This window comes from Mustela putorius, unplaced genomic scaffold, assembly GCF_011764305.1.
Source record: "Mustela putorius furo isolate JIRA1106 unplaced genomic scaffold, ASM1176430v1.1 tig00000827_pilon_pilon_pilon, whole genome shotgun sequence".
NCBI classification, from domain to species: Eukaryota; Metazoa; Chordata; class Mammalia; order Carnivora; family Mustelidae; genus Mustela; species Mustela putorius.
In genome coordinates, this window is record NW_025421489.1 from 8058146 (window position 1) to 8071625 (window position 13480).

Here is a 13480-nt window from a genome sequence, read left to right on the forward strand (position 1 = left end):
ATTTTAGTGTTATGCTTGGATTATTTCCTCTTTATTTTTTGTGTACCTATTATAGGTTTTCAGTTTGTAGTAACCATGAGATTTGTCTGTAGTAACCTATGTATATAGCTGTCCATTTAATGTGTGGTTGTTTAAATATGAACACATTCCAAAACGTTTTTCCCCTCCTCGCCGCCATTATATTTTACATCTTTTTATTTTATGCATTCCTTAACTAATTATTATAGATATAGTTGACTTTACTACTCTTATCTTTTAACCTTCAGACTAGCTCTGTAAGTGGTAGATCCACTACCGTTAAGATATAGTTACCAGTTAGATTTTTTTCTTTCATGTGTTTTATTTCTAGTTATGGCCTTTCCTTGTAGAAGTCTGTTTAATATTATAAAACTAGGTCAGGGGTGATGAACTCCTTTAACTTCTGCTTCTCTGGGAAACTTTATCTCCATCATCAATTGTGAATGATGACCTTGCTTAGTATTGTTGATTGTAAGCACTCTGAATGTGTTGTGCCGCTCATTCTCTCCTGGCCTGCAAAGTTTGTGCTGAGAAATCAGCTGATAGCCTTATGGGGGTTCCCATGTATATAACTATGTTTTTTTCCTGCTGCTTTTAAAGGTCTGTCATTATTTTAAATTTTTGACCCTTTAATTATAATGTATCTTGATGTGGATCTCTTTGGGTTCATCATTTTTGGGATACTCTTTTCCCTAGATCTGGACATTTGTTTCCTTTGCCAGATGATGGAAGTTTTCATCTGTTATTTCTCAAATAAAATTTCAGCTCCTTTCTCTATCTCTCTCCTCTTTTGGGGACTCCTATACAGGGAATGTTAGTGCACCTGATGTTAGCTCACAGGTCCCTTAAACTATTCTCATTGTTAAAATTCCTTTTTCTTTTTGTTCAGTTTGGGTGATCTTTTTTTTTTACTACTTGTTTTCCAGAGCACTGCCCTGTTCTTCTATATTACTAATCTGCTGTTTGTTCCCTATAGTGTATTTTTATTTCTGTTATTCTTCAGCTCTGATTGGAACTTTTTAATCTTTTCTTTTTATTGAATTTCTTACTGTGTTTATCCTTTTTTGTCCCGAGTTTGATGAGCAATTTTATGGCGATTACTTTGGACTTTCTATTGGATAAATTGTTTATTTCCATTCTGTTTAGTTCTTTCTCTGATGTTTTGTGTTATTCTTTTGTTTGGAACATATTCTTCTGTCTCCTCATTATGCCTAACTCTGTGTTTCTGTGTATTAGGTAGTTCATCTACAACTCCTGGCTCTGAAGGAGTGGCTTTTACATAAGTGATGTCCTGTCGGGCCCAGTAGTGCAATTCTCTTACCCTGGTACCCAGACACAGGTGCTTCAGGGGTGTCTCCTGAGTGGGCTGTGTGTGTCCTTCTCTTATGGCAGCCCCTTGACAGCTGCAGGTGCACTCTTGGGTGATGCTGGCTTCCCTCCCCTGCCTAGTTAGCTGGAGGCCTTTTCTTGATGGATACAGGTGTGCTGGTGGATGGAGTCTTATAGACTGCGAGGCTTTTCTGAGGCACAGGGTTGTATGGGGCTCTCAGTGGGGCGTACACCCTGGCAGTAGCATTATAGAGAGAGAATTTCAAAATGGTGTCTGTCATCTCCAGCATCAGCAGGGCAGAACAAGATAGCAAAAATGGCTGTCAGCAGTGTTTTACTCCTCAGGAGGGCTCCCCTCCCCCATCCCCTTCATCAGGTGCTCCAAGATTAGTAAGTAGGCCTACTTCACCTATGGTCTATGTGCTTTTTGATCTAGCTTTTGATCTTTTTTGATCTTTTTGATGTGGTTTTGATCTGATTTGAAACCATTTGTTCTGGTTTCTGGGTTGAGTTTCTGTGCAAGCTCTTTATGAGTGGGGTTTCTTTTCCTTACAGTTTTGTAGTTTTCCTGGACATACTTTGTATTGGTTTTTAAGGCCAGATGTTTTGGAAGCTCATCTCTTAATGCATTATCTAAGGGTTGGGTTGTCAGATGTGGAGTTTGAATCTCTCCTCAAGGAGGTAACCTTTCTTTAAGGTCTGTTCTGACTGTGGAATGATGCTCCAGAGTTGTAGTTTTTGCCTTAGCAAGACTATATTTTTGCCTCTTCTTCTCATCTTGGTGTTGTCCCTTGTTGTGAGGGCTCTCTTCACCCATTTTCTAGGTCCTGTTCAGTCTGTTACGTTTGGGGTAGGAGGTGAGCTCAGATCCTTATTATTCTGCCATCTTCCACTCTTCATTCTCTTATATTATTCAATGTAGTAGTTCCAGTAACTTTGCTGACAGACTTTCTGAGTACTGTTTGTTGGTAGAAGTAGCAGACAGCCATCTTTCAGAAAGTTGTTGATTTTTTTTTTTAAAGATTTTATTTATTTATTTGACAGAGATGACAAGTAGGCAGAGAGAGGGGGGGAAATAGGCTCCCCGCTAAGCAGAGCACCCAGTGCGGGGCTCAATCCCAGGACCCCAGGAACATGAGCCTAAGGCAGAGGCTTTAACCCACTGAGCCACCTAGGTGCCCCAGTTTTTTTTTAACTCAACTTTTAAACTCAGCATTCAGTATGCTCTTAGGATTTCTTTTTCTGCCTATATGAGGAAGAGCATGCTTCCATAACAAAGAAACGCTATGCATATATCATGTTTCTTATTATAAAATTTTAGAACTATGTCTACTAGTGGTACTTTGTTATTGAACTAGTAAATTTGCACTCTGTTTTCTTAAATTACAGTGGAGTTCAGTCGTAGACTTCATAGAGGTAGATTAATTTACTAACAGCCTTTTTATCATGTGAGATCTGGTGCTTTGCATTATTATATGGAGATACATATTACAAAAACAGTTTTATTTTTTATTAAAGATTTTTTTGTGGGGTGCCTGGGTGGCTTAGTTGGTCAAGCATCTGCCTTTGGCTCGGGTCATCATCCCCGGGTCCTGGGATAGAGCCCTGCATTGGGCACCTTGCTCAGCAGGGAGCCTTCTTCTCCCTCTCCCTGTACGGTCCCCATGCCCATGCTCTCTCTCAAATAAATAAAAATAAAACCTTAAAAATTTTAAAAAATAAAATTTGCCCTATTCTCCCCGCCCCCCAAATAGTCAAAAAGAAAGAAACAATCCCATACTGGAACAGTAATTCATTTAAATTATTCCTTGTTGTTTTAAGTTGAATACTGGAAAGATGGACTACTTGTGATGGTGGTCAGAAGGAGTACTCAAAGAAATAGAACTTGAAGCGCTAGGTAGGAACTGGATTAGAAAGGCAGACATATAAATGTTAACGTTTGAGTATTTTTCTGAGGACTAGTGTCCTCAAGTCAGAAAGTCATTTAAATTATGAAAGAGTGAGCAGGTCATGGAATTCAAGGTGTCCAGTAGTGGGTCCAGACTGGGCTGGGGCTGAGGTGTTGATCAAGATGAGTGCACTGTTGTGTCAACAAACGACTGACTTTTGAATGTGAGGCTGTGACTTTTCAGAAGGTTCCTTTGTATTTTTTCTGGTCAGGGGCAGGAACTTTGTGGGAAATGTTTAGATTTGATCCTGGCTGGAGCAAGGACCAAAGACTAACTGATTAACTAAGTCTGATTAAAAGTATAGATTCAGACATATCAAGTGGTAAACAAACGAGTGAGGATAAAAGGGATGGGTAGAAGGAGAAAGGAATTAACATTTATTATATGACAAAGGATGTTAGAACCGAGTGGACATCGTAGTCCTAACCACTGCAGTTGCAGTCCACGAGTATCGACAGAAATCATTTCATCTAAAGAGCAGTGTAAACTGATCCTGTTGTGGCATAATAATAATTTGTTCTTTGGGTTTCTGGCTCACAGCTCCTCAAATCCTTGGAATCTCTGCAGTGATGAGTGTCTTTTATATGCTAATGAGGTGACTGGTAGCTGGGGGTCCCTTGATAGCTTCTGGAAGGCACTTGCTGGAGGAACCAACCTTGTATGTAGAATGTTGGAACTTGTAGCTCTACCCCCAAACCTCTAGGGAGGGGAGAGGGCCTGGAAATTGAGTTCATATCCAGTGGTCAGTGAAATAATCAATCATGCCTATGTCATGAAACCTCCATAAAGACTCCTAGATGGTGGGGTTCAGGTTGGTGAACACATCCAGGCACGGGGGGAGTGGTGACCCATATACCTCTCCCTTACCTTCTCCCGTGCATCTCTTTCCTTTGGCCATTTCTAAGTTGTATTCTCCATGGTAAACCGTACTAGTAAGTGTTGTTCTGAGTTCTGTGAGTTGTTCTAGTGAATTTTCAAACCCGAGGAGGGCAGTGTGGAAACCCCCAAATTTGCAGCCCATTGAGGAGAAAGTACAGACGGCAGCCCAGACATGCCACTGGCATCTGGAGTGACACTCGTTGTGTCGGATCCAACTGTTGAGCCCATGGCATCTCATAGTAACCCCTGGCAGATTGTGTCAGGACTGAACTGGAGTGGAGGACTCCCAGCTGGCGTGAGAGAAAATGCCACACATTTGGTGTCAGGAGTATTATGGGTAAAATGAGCCCACCTCCCTACATAAAGCTGAGTGCAAACCATCCATGTAGATGCTTCTCTGCGAACACTGGTTCAGAAGCTCTGACCTCATCTACTGTACTGGACCGGAGGAGTTTGTTCTTGTTCTCCCTGTTCAGACTCTCTTCCTTGCTTGTACTCCTGTACCTGGTTTTAAATCCAGATTCTTAATCTTGCCTTTATTACCAGAATGCACTTTTTCTATGCCCCTCTAATCCCTGGAACATGGTGTTGATTTCCCTTTTTTCTTGCTCTCAGTGGCATGGCCTGATAAGCCAACAGTATTTGTGTGCTTTCTCTTCCCTGTGATGGTCTCTGATAGCCACTCCCAGATGGCAATGTTTGTGCTAATGAATCATTGGCCACCATGTTCTCCTGGGTCCAGGCCCTTCCTGCTCTGATCAGTTCCACTGCCACTTTTAACATGGGATAAAGGTAGAAAAGCTCATCTTGAGGCTTGTGTCAGTACTGGGCAGTTACTCTCTAAAGAGATGAGAGAGTTGTGTGGTGTATTTGTGGTTGCTTGCATCCACATGAATAAAGCATGATTCTTAGGTATATTTTTATTTTTCATACAAGTACCTAGGCATAGTGCCTTGCAAACTGAAGCATTCAGAAAACGTTCATTGAATTAAAAGCTGTTAACAGTGATCATGAATCTGTTACCAGAAAGATTAGAATGAATCAACAAATAAAGATTCAGATGTTAGAGAAAGACAAATACCATATGATCTCATATGTGGAATTTAAGAAACAAAACAAATGGATGAAGGGGAAAAAAAGACAAATCAAAAAACAGACTTTTATCTGTAGAGAACAAACTGGTGGTTCTCAGAGGGGAGGTGGGTAGGAATGGGTGAAATAGGTGAAAGGGATTAGGAGTGTGCTTATCCTGGGGTGCTTCTGTGGTGTGGTCCATTAAGCATCTGACTCTTGGTTTCAGTTCAGGTTGTGATCTCAGGGTCATGAGATCGAGCCCCCCATCAGGCTCCATACTCGGTGCTGAGTCTGCTTGTGACTCTCTCCCTTTCCCTCTGCCCCACCCTCTCTCATGCATGCATGTGCTCTTTCTCTCTCTAAAATAACTACATTCTTTTTTAAAAGATTTTGTTTATTTGACAGAGAGAGACACTGCAAGAGAGGGAACACGAGCAGGAGTGAGAGAGGGAGAAGCAGGCTCTTTGCAGAGCAGGGAGCCTGATGTGGGGCTCGATCCCAGGATCATGGGATCATGACCTGAGGCAGAGACTTAATGGCTGAGCCACCCAGGCACCCCTAAAATAAATAAATCTTTAAAGAAAAAAAGAGTATACTTATGAGTATACTCTTATATACTTGTATGTAGTATATAAGAGATGAGCACAAAGTAATATATAGAAATGTTGAATCACAATATTGTACACCTGTAACACAACACTGTATACTGGCATGAAAAATAAAGTAAGAATAAATGCTTTATGTTAACATAAATAGTATTTTTAATTGCATAGCTATGTTAAAAAAAAAAAAAAGATTCACTTCTTTGCCTTTCTCAGTTGTTCAACTCTCTGAAGAAACTCCTTTGTGCCTAAATGAAAAATATATGGAACTATCCTTTTTAGCTTTCTGATGGCCTTCTATTGCAAGGAACAAGTCATGAACAATTCACAGGAATAGCCTAAGTATTGTGGTATTGAGTAAAAGAGGTTTTTAAAAAGGGAGAACATCTTTTATTTGTTGTGCAGTGTGGGTATGTTCCTGGAAGTTTAATTTGTATGGACTCAGGAATTTATGCAGACTAATGTTTGATTTTTCTACTTTTCAGAGGTATAGGCATAAGAATGACAGAACCAATATATCTCAGCCCCTCATTTGACAATGTACTGCCCAGCTACTTATTTTTACAGGCAAGTATATGTTAGGATAAAATATTTAATGACATTGAAACATAAACTCAGCGAGTTATTTCAAATCTAAGTTTTTATTCTATTACCATACTTTTTGTGATTTTTCTGATCTACCTTTGGTAAAGCAGTAAAAATGAAAAACAAAAACAAAACAAAAAACCCAACCTTTGTACATGTTCTCTTCTTTTTCTCAGCTGATTTTAGCCTTTAAAAAAAAAAAAAAAGAAACCTTCTGTTGCACAAAAGTGTTTTAATTGCTTATTAGCCTCTACTGCTTTTTCTTGAAAAGTAATTTAGAAAATACATTACTTTAAAAACAATGCATTACAGGGGCACCTGGGTAGCTCCATCAGTTAAGTATCTGCCTTTGGCTCAGGTCATGATCCCAGGGTCCTGCATCAGGCTGCCTGTTCAGTGGGAAATCTGCTTCTCACCCTCTACCTCCACCTTGTGTGTACTTTCTCTGTGAAATAAATAAAAAATTTTTTAAAAAATGCATTACTTTGGGATATTATTCTGTTTTATTTAAGGAAAATTGTTACCCTAGAGTAGCAATCCATTTTTTTTTTAAAGATTTTATTTATTTATTTGACAGACAGAGATCACAAGTAGGCAGAGAAGCAGGCAGAGAGAGAGAGGGAAGCAGGCTCCCCACTGAGCAGAGAGCCCAATGTGGGGCTCAATCCCAGGACCCTGGGATCATGACCTGAGCTGAAGGCAGAGGCTTTAACCCACTGAGCCACCCAGGCACCCCAGTAGCAATCCTTTTTGATCAAGACTAATAATGATTTTTTTAAAATTAATAATGATTTAAATAAAATCTTTTTTTTTTTTTTTAAATTATTTATTTATTTATCGGACAGACAGAGATCACAGCAGGCAGAGAGAGAGGAGGAAGCAGGCTCCCCGCTGAGCAGAGAGCCCGATGCGGGGCTCGATCCTAAGACCCTGGGATCATGACCTGAGCCGAAGGCAGTGGCCTTAACCCACTGAGCCACCCAGGCGCCCCAAATAAAATCTTTAAAAAAAAAAAAAAGGGGCACCTGGGTGGCTCAGGTCATTATCTCAGGGTCCTGGGATCGAGTCCCGCATCAAGCTCTCTGCTCAGCAGGGAACCTGCTTCCTTCTCTCTCTCTCTGCCTACCTCTCTGCCTACTTGTGATCTCTGTCTGTCAAAAAAATAAATAAATTCTTTTTTTTTTAAAGATTTTATTTATTTATTTGACAGAGAGAGAGATCACAGATAGGCAGAGAGACAGACAGAGAGAGAGATGAGGAGAAGCAGGCTCCCTGCTGAGCAGAGAGCCCAGTGAGGGACTCGATCCCAGGCCCCTGGGATCATGACCTGAGCCGAAGGCAGAGGCTTAACCCACTGAGCCACCCAGGCGCCCCATAAATAAAATCTTTAAAAAAAAAAAAACTAATAATGATTTAATGGTATAATGTAACTGGTTGCCATATGGCTTATTGCTGTAGATACAGGAGTTGTCCAATCTCATATTTCTAGGTGTCAATCAGAAATAGTAAGATTGGCTTACATTTTACTTTTCTCCTACAGAAATGTGGTAGTGGTGGGGAGATAGGAACCCAGATGTCTTTGAGTGGCATTAGTAGCATAAAACTAGGATTCTTGGGGCGCCTGGGTGGCTCAGTGGGTTAAGCCGCTGCCTTCGGCTCAGGTCATGATCTCGGGGTCCTGGGATCGAGTCCCGCATCGGGCTCTCTGCTCGGCAGGGAGCCTGCTTCCTCCTCTCTCTCTCTGCCTGCCTCTCTGCCTGCTTGTGATCTCTGTCTGTCAAATAAATAAATAAAATCTTTAAAAAAAAAAAAAAAAAAAAACTAGGATTCTTAAGTGGGTGTTAGATGGTGAAGAACCTGAAATTACAAAATTTTGTACATTTTCTTAGAAAAAGATCCAGAGCTTTGTTATATTTCTGAAAGGGCTTTGGCCTTCACAATATTGAGACCGCTGAATTGAGGGGGGAATAATGTGCTTTTTTTTGTTAAATTGGGGAAATACATCATGCATGTGTGTGTCTCGTGTATGAATGTCCAGTGAGATCATAGGATACTCTTGGAAACTGAATTTTCTGACACTGGTATATTTACAGAAAACCTATTCCTGACAGAGGATGTTTTATTGGATTACCTCCAAAGATTTCTTTATGTTCTCTTATTCTGAATTTTAAAAGGACTTAGAATCATTGGTAGTTGATTTTTTTTTTTTTTAATAGAATTTGCCATCTGCTGTAGTAGCTCATGTTCTAGATCCTCAACCCGGAGAGAAGATTCTGGATTTGTGTGCAGCGCCCGGGGGCAAAACAACACACATTGCAGCATTAATGCATGATCAGGTGAGACTGTCTTCACAGCAAAAACTACTCTCAACATATCACATGTTTCAGTGTTGAAGGTGGAACCTCATGTTACTTATGGAACATTATGTAGACATTTATAATCTGAATTATTTCAGATTCGGCCAAAGTGAAGACCGTTCAGTAATGGCATTCTTCACATGTTGAGTTCAGTAGATAATTAACATTTATGAAGACTATCTGAAGATCTTCTTAAATCCTAAATTTACTAATACATTTGTAGAGTAGAAGTCTTCTTCATAAAATTACATTTAAATGCAACACTTAAGAGATTTTTTTATGTTCTTGATTATCAGACTTGACACTTCTTAAACTACTAAAATCTGCCTCTGAAACTTAATTTGATAGTATATATTGAAGTATCAATATATACATTGATAATATATATGTACATTATGATATGTGCACATCAAACACATTTTCTTGAGATTCATAAAAACCTTATGATATGGCTTAATTATTAAGCTTGTTGCATTGTCATAAAATATAGTAAGTCTTGGATGACTTTATTTCAGATTCTATGGCTTTTCCCCCACATATATGTATTTGACAGTATGTTTCCTTTCATTATGGGTTACTTTGTGTCTAAAACTCAGTGTGACGTTGTCACTCACTGTGACCATTCTGTGCTGCACCTAAGATTCTTCAGCTCAAGAAGAATAGGGCCAGTTGATGCTATCTTTCTTCTTGTGTCAAATCATAAAATTACATGGTTCCTGAAATGCTTAGACACACTATTATCTTCACCTATTTGATCTGGAGGCAGATTTTAATTGGTTGGTTGGTTGATTAAACAGACAGTACTTATATATGCCAAGTACTGGGGATGCAGCAATAAACCACTGGGACCAAAATTGTCTTCGTCGTATAGCTTCCCTTCTAGTTAAGAAGAGACAGATAATAAGCTAAATGAATACATGTTATGGCATGTAGGATCGCGGTAAGGGCGCTGGTGAGCAAGAGAGGAAGGGGAGGGGCACTGGGGCTGTGGAGGGGAGTGGGTATGCAGTGTTTAGGAGGGTGGTGAGAAATACACCCTGTGAAGATGGTTTTTGAGGAAGGACTTTGAGGTGATGAGCAACATAGAGGTCTGTGGGACACATGTTTTCTCTTGAGAAAAAGCAAGTGTGGTTGCTCTGAGGCTGGAGCGCACCTGACCTGTTGGAGGAACCTCTGCATTTTGCTGCATTTTGCTAAGAAAGACAAAGTGAGAAAGACAGGAGGAAGAAAAGAGAACAGAGAGAGGGATGCTCGGGGGAGAATGTTTGGGTCTAGCTGTTGGTAGGGTCTCACAGGATGTTGGTTGTGCTCGAGTGATGGGAAGTCACAGAAGAGTGACATATGCCTCTTTACTATTTCCAGTATCCTTTTAGCTATTGCCTTTAAAACAGACTGGAGGAGGGCAGGGGTGACTGGTCTGAGACAGTAATTCAGGGAAGCATTATGGAGGTGGCAAAAAGTTCTGGAGATGTGTTTAAGGTGGAGTTGTAAGAAGCTGCCGATGCACTGGATGTGGGTTATGGAAATGAGAGAGTGATCAGGGGTGACTCCTACAGATTTTGGGTAAGGGTGACTATGGGAGGAGCAAGTCAGAAAGTTAGTTTTGGAGATATTAAATTGAAGTGTCTGTTAGACTTGCAATGGATGATACTGAGCAGGCAATTGGATATTTGAGCCTAGAGTTCAGGACAGAGGTATAGACTGGAAATAAATATATAGATTGGAAGTGTAAAAATATATAAAATAGCAATTTGGAAGTCTTCAGCTTAGAGATAATATGTAAAGCCATAAAACTGATATGGGTGGCAATAGAGAGTAGAAGAGGCCAGAAAACTGAGCCGCATGGGTGCTGTGTGCCAACATTCAGAGGTTGGGGAAAGGAGAAGGAATGACCAGCCGTGTCAGAGGAAAACCAGAGGAGTATGTCTGACACCCTGGAAACAATGGGAAGAAAGGGATTGAAAGACAGTGGAGAGATCAGCTGTGTCAGATGTTGTTGCCGGGACACAAAAATTGAGGACTGGGAGCGTCCAGTGGGCTTAGCACCAGGCTGGTGATGGGCAACCTTATCATAAGCAGCTTTGGTGAGTGGAAATCCTTGCTTGGATTGAGATTGAGAGGAATCCAAGAAAGTGAATCAAGATCACTCCTTTGGCAGGGGTGGTGGGGGGAGTTATTTTTACAGGAATACAGTGAAATGGGGCAGTAGTTGGAAATGAACTCAGGGAATACTTTAAGATGAGAGAAATGATCATGTTTGTATGCTAATGAGAGATCCATTAAAAGGGGAAATTGCTAACTGTATCTTTGAGGAGGGGAAATGGGATACAGTCTGATGCACACTTGGCTTTAGATGGTAGCATGTGGCAGTTTATCCTTGGAAATAGGAGGGGGTTGGAGTACGTGGGTGCAGATATTGGTGGGCCGGTCGATGTGGTAAGAGGTAGGAAGGTTTCTTTCAGTTGTTTGGGTCTTCTCAGTGAAATATGAAGCAAGGTCATCAGATGAGAATGGGGATGGGGAAGGAGGTAGTAAGAGCTGGGGGGTATGAAATGTTAATCTAGGAAAATGAAAGTGAGAATGGGCTATGGACGCGTCCTAGTAATTCCAGTTTGCACAATGGGCTCTGTGAATACAGTGGTCATGAATGTAAGGTAAAATTTGTTGGGATAGTGATGGGCATTTTTTAGCTTTTGGGTTTGGATGTGAAGTTGGTGAAGAATTGGATTTAACCACAGCAGCATTTTTTGTCATGCTTACATCTAAGACACAGGATGTGTATAAGAGTAATGAGATACAGCATGGAATCTAAACTGGGTAAAGAGCATTGCAAAGGCAGTAAAAGACTGGGGACAGTGGATCCATTCATATTTTTCCAAGTTAGCTCAGATTTATACAGTGGTAGGAAATCTTAGGCACCTAGGAAACTTGGCATTTTTTTTTTTATAGTACTCATTTATAAATAAGGAAAAATTGCCTACATGAAGTGTAGGACTTTCTAGCATAGAAATACTGTTCTGTGAGGCTTAGCAGAGCCCTTCTGCTCTGATTCAGTTGATAGAAGTTGTAATATCTGTGTGCCCACTCCCCAAAGTGCCAGATGTTGGACTTTACCAGATGACTATTTCTGATCTATATTTGATGGTTTTTAGGATGGTCGTTTGGTACAAGCAATCTTGTAAATGCCAAAGATTGGTAAAAACAGTCTTGCAAAAAAATAATAGGAACATTTACTGTGTCAAGATGAAATTGTAATTTTTCCCTTTCATTAGTGCAAATCATTTTATCCAAAGACTTCTGATGAAAATTCACATTACCTGCATATTAGTATTTGATACTATTACAATTTTTGAAACATTCACTGTGTCACGAGCAAGAAAATAATGCACACTCACATGCATACATGTATATGTACATACATAATAAATTTATATTTTCAATAAACATATGGAAGAGTTAAAACCTATATTGTATGTGTATCTATGTTCTATGTGTGTATGAATATATGCAGTCTGTACATATATGCAGCCATACACACACACACACACACACAGACACACACACACACCCCTTGTGGTAACACTAGTGCAGCCTCAGTGAGTAGCCTTAAGTAATGAAGGGAATTCATCCCCGTCCCCTGTTTCACCTACCCCCACTCCCGCTTCCCCTAACCAGAAGTTTGTTCTTTATAGTTAAGAGTCTGTTTCTTGGTTTGTCTCGCTCTAAGAATGGGGTTTTTTAAAAGGATAAGACTTAAGTATTTTAATGTAACTTTGATACACATTTGGTTAATGAATTCAGATTTAAAACTAGGGATGGGAGGAAAGTAGGAAAGACCATAATTTATCACCAGTTTTCCTCATTATTAGTAGTTGTCGTGACTGCTTTGGGTTTACACCTCATTTTTATGTGTGTTTTGTTTGTTTTTTAGGGAGAAGTAATAGCACTGGATAAAATATCCAAAAAAGTAGAGAAAATAAAACAGAATGCTTTATTGTTAGGGCTGAATTCCATCAAGGCATTTTGCTTTGATGGAACAAAGGCTCTTAAACTCGATATGGTTAAGGATGCTGAAGGTGAGTTAAATTTTATCTTTATAAGCTTCTATAATTGGCTTTTGGAAACAGATTTTGCTGTCACTGTTCTAGCCTAAAATATCCATAAGACCTTGAAACGGGCAGGGATCTAAGATAGGTATCTGTAATCGGTATCATTTTGCTTTTCATCTTATCCCAGAACATATAAATAGTCCCCATATATAAAATGTATGTCAGATTTTAATAATATAAAATCAAACCCCAAGACTTTGTCAGACTCTTTGGTCTTAAGTATTTCTCTGAATTTCCTGTTAAATCTCAAGCTTATTGGCCTTTCAAGCTTATGATTTTTGAGGTATTTTGTTTTCTTCATTTTTCTTGAGAGAATGGGGCTGTGGAGCTAGGAAGGGGGGAGAATCTGTCACATATCCTGGGACATGATTTTTCTTGGAATAAAACATTGCATTTATTAAGTCCTCTATTCCTCTCATTCTTTGTTCAGATTTGATTTCATGAAATACTCAAGAAACTTGCTTATTTTAACAAACTAATTGGCATCAGTTTCCCTGAAATGTTTATAAATTAAAGATGCTATTTGAATAAAGATGATTTTAAAAACCTGAGGACATTGTTTTGATTCCCAACCCTTT

General features: G+C 39.7%; 1 protein-coding gene across 6 annotated transcripts in view; it reads left to right on the forward strand.

Annotated features, from left to right (window-relative positions):
• Positions 1 to 13480, forward strand: part of NSUN6 (NOP2/Sun RNA methyltransferase 6) — a 76774-nt gene that overhangs the window by 29693 nt on the left and 33601 nt on the right. For all 6 annotated transcript variants that reach the window (XM_045085016.1, XM_045085017.1, XM_045085018.1 and 3 more), the window contains 3 exons: positions 6337 to 6418; positions 8653 to 8772; positions 12725 to 12869. In XM_045085016.1, coding sequence (XP_044940951.1) covers positions 6337 to 6418; positions 8653 to 8772; positions 12725 to 12869 — 347 coding nt within the window. The remainder of the gene's footprint in view (positions 1 to 6336; positions 6419 to 8652; positions 8773 to 12724; positions 12870 to 13480) is intronic.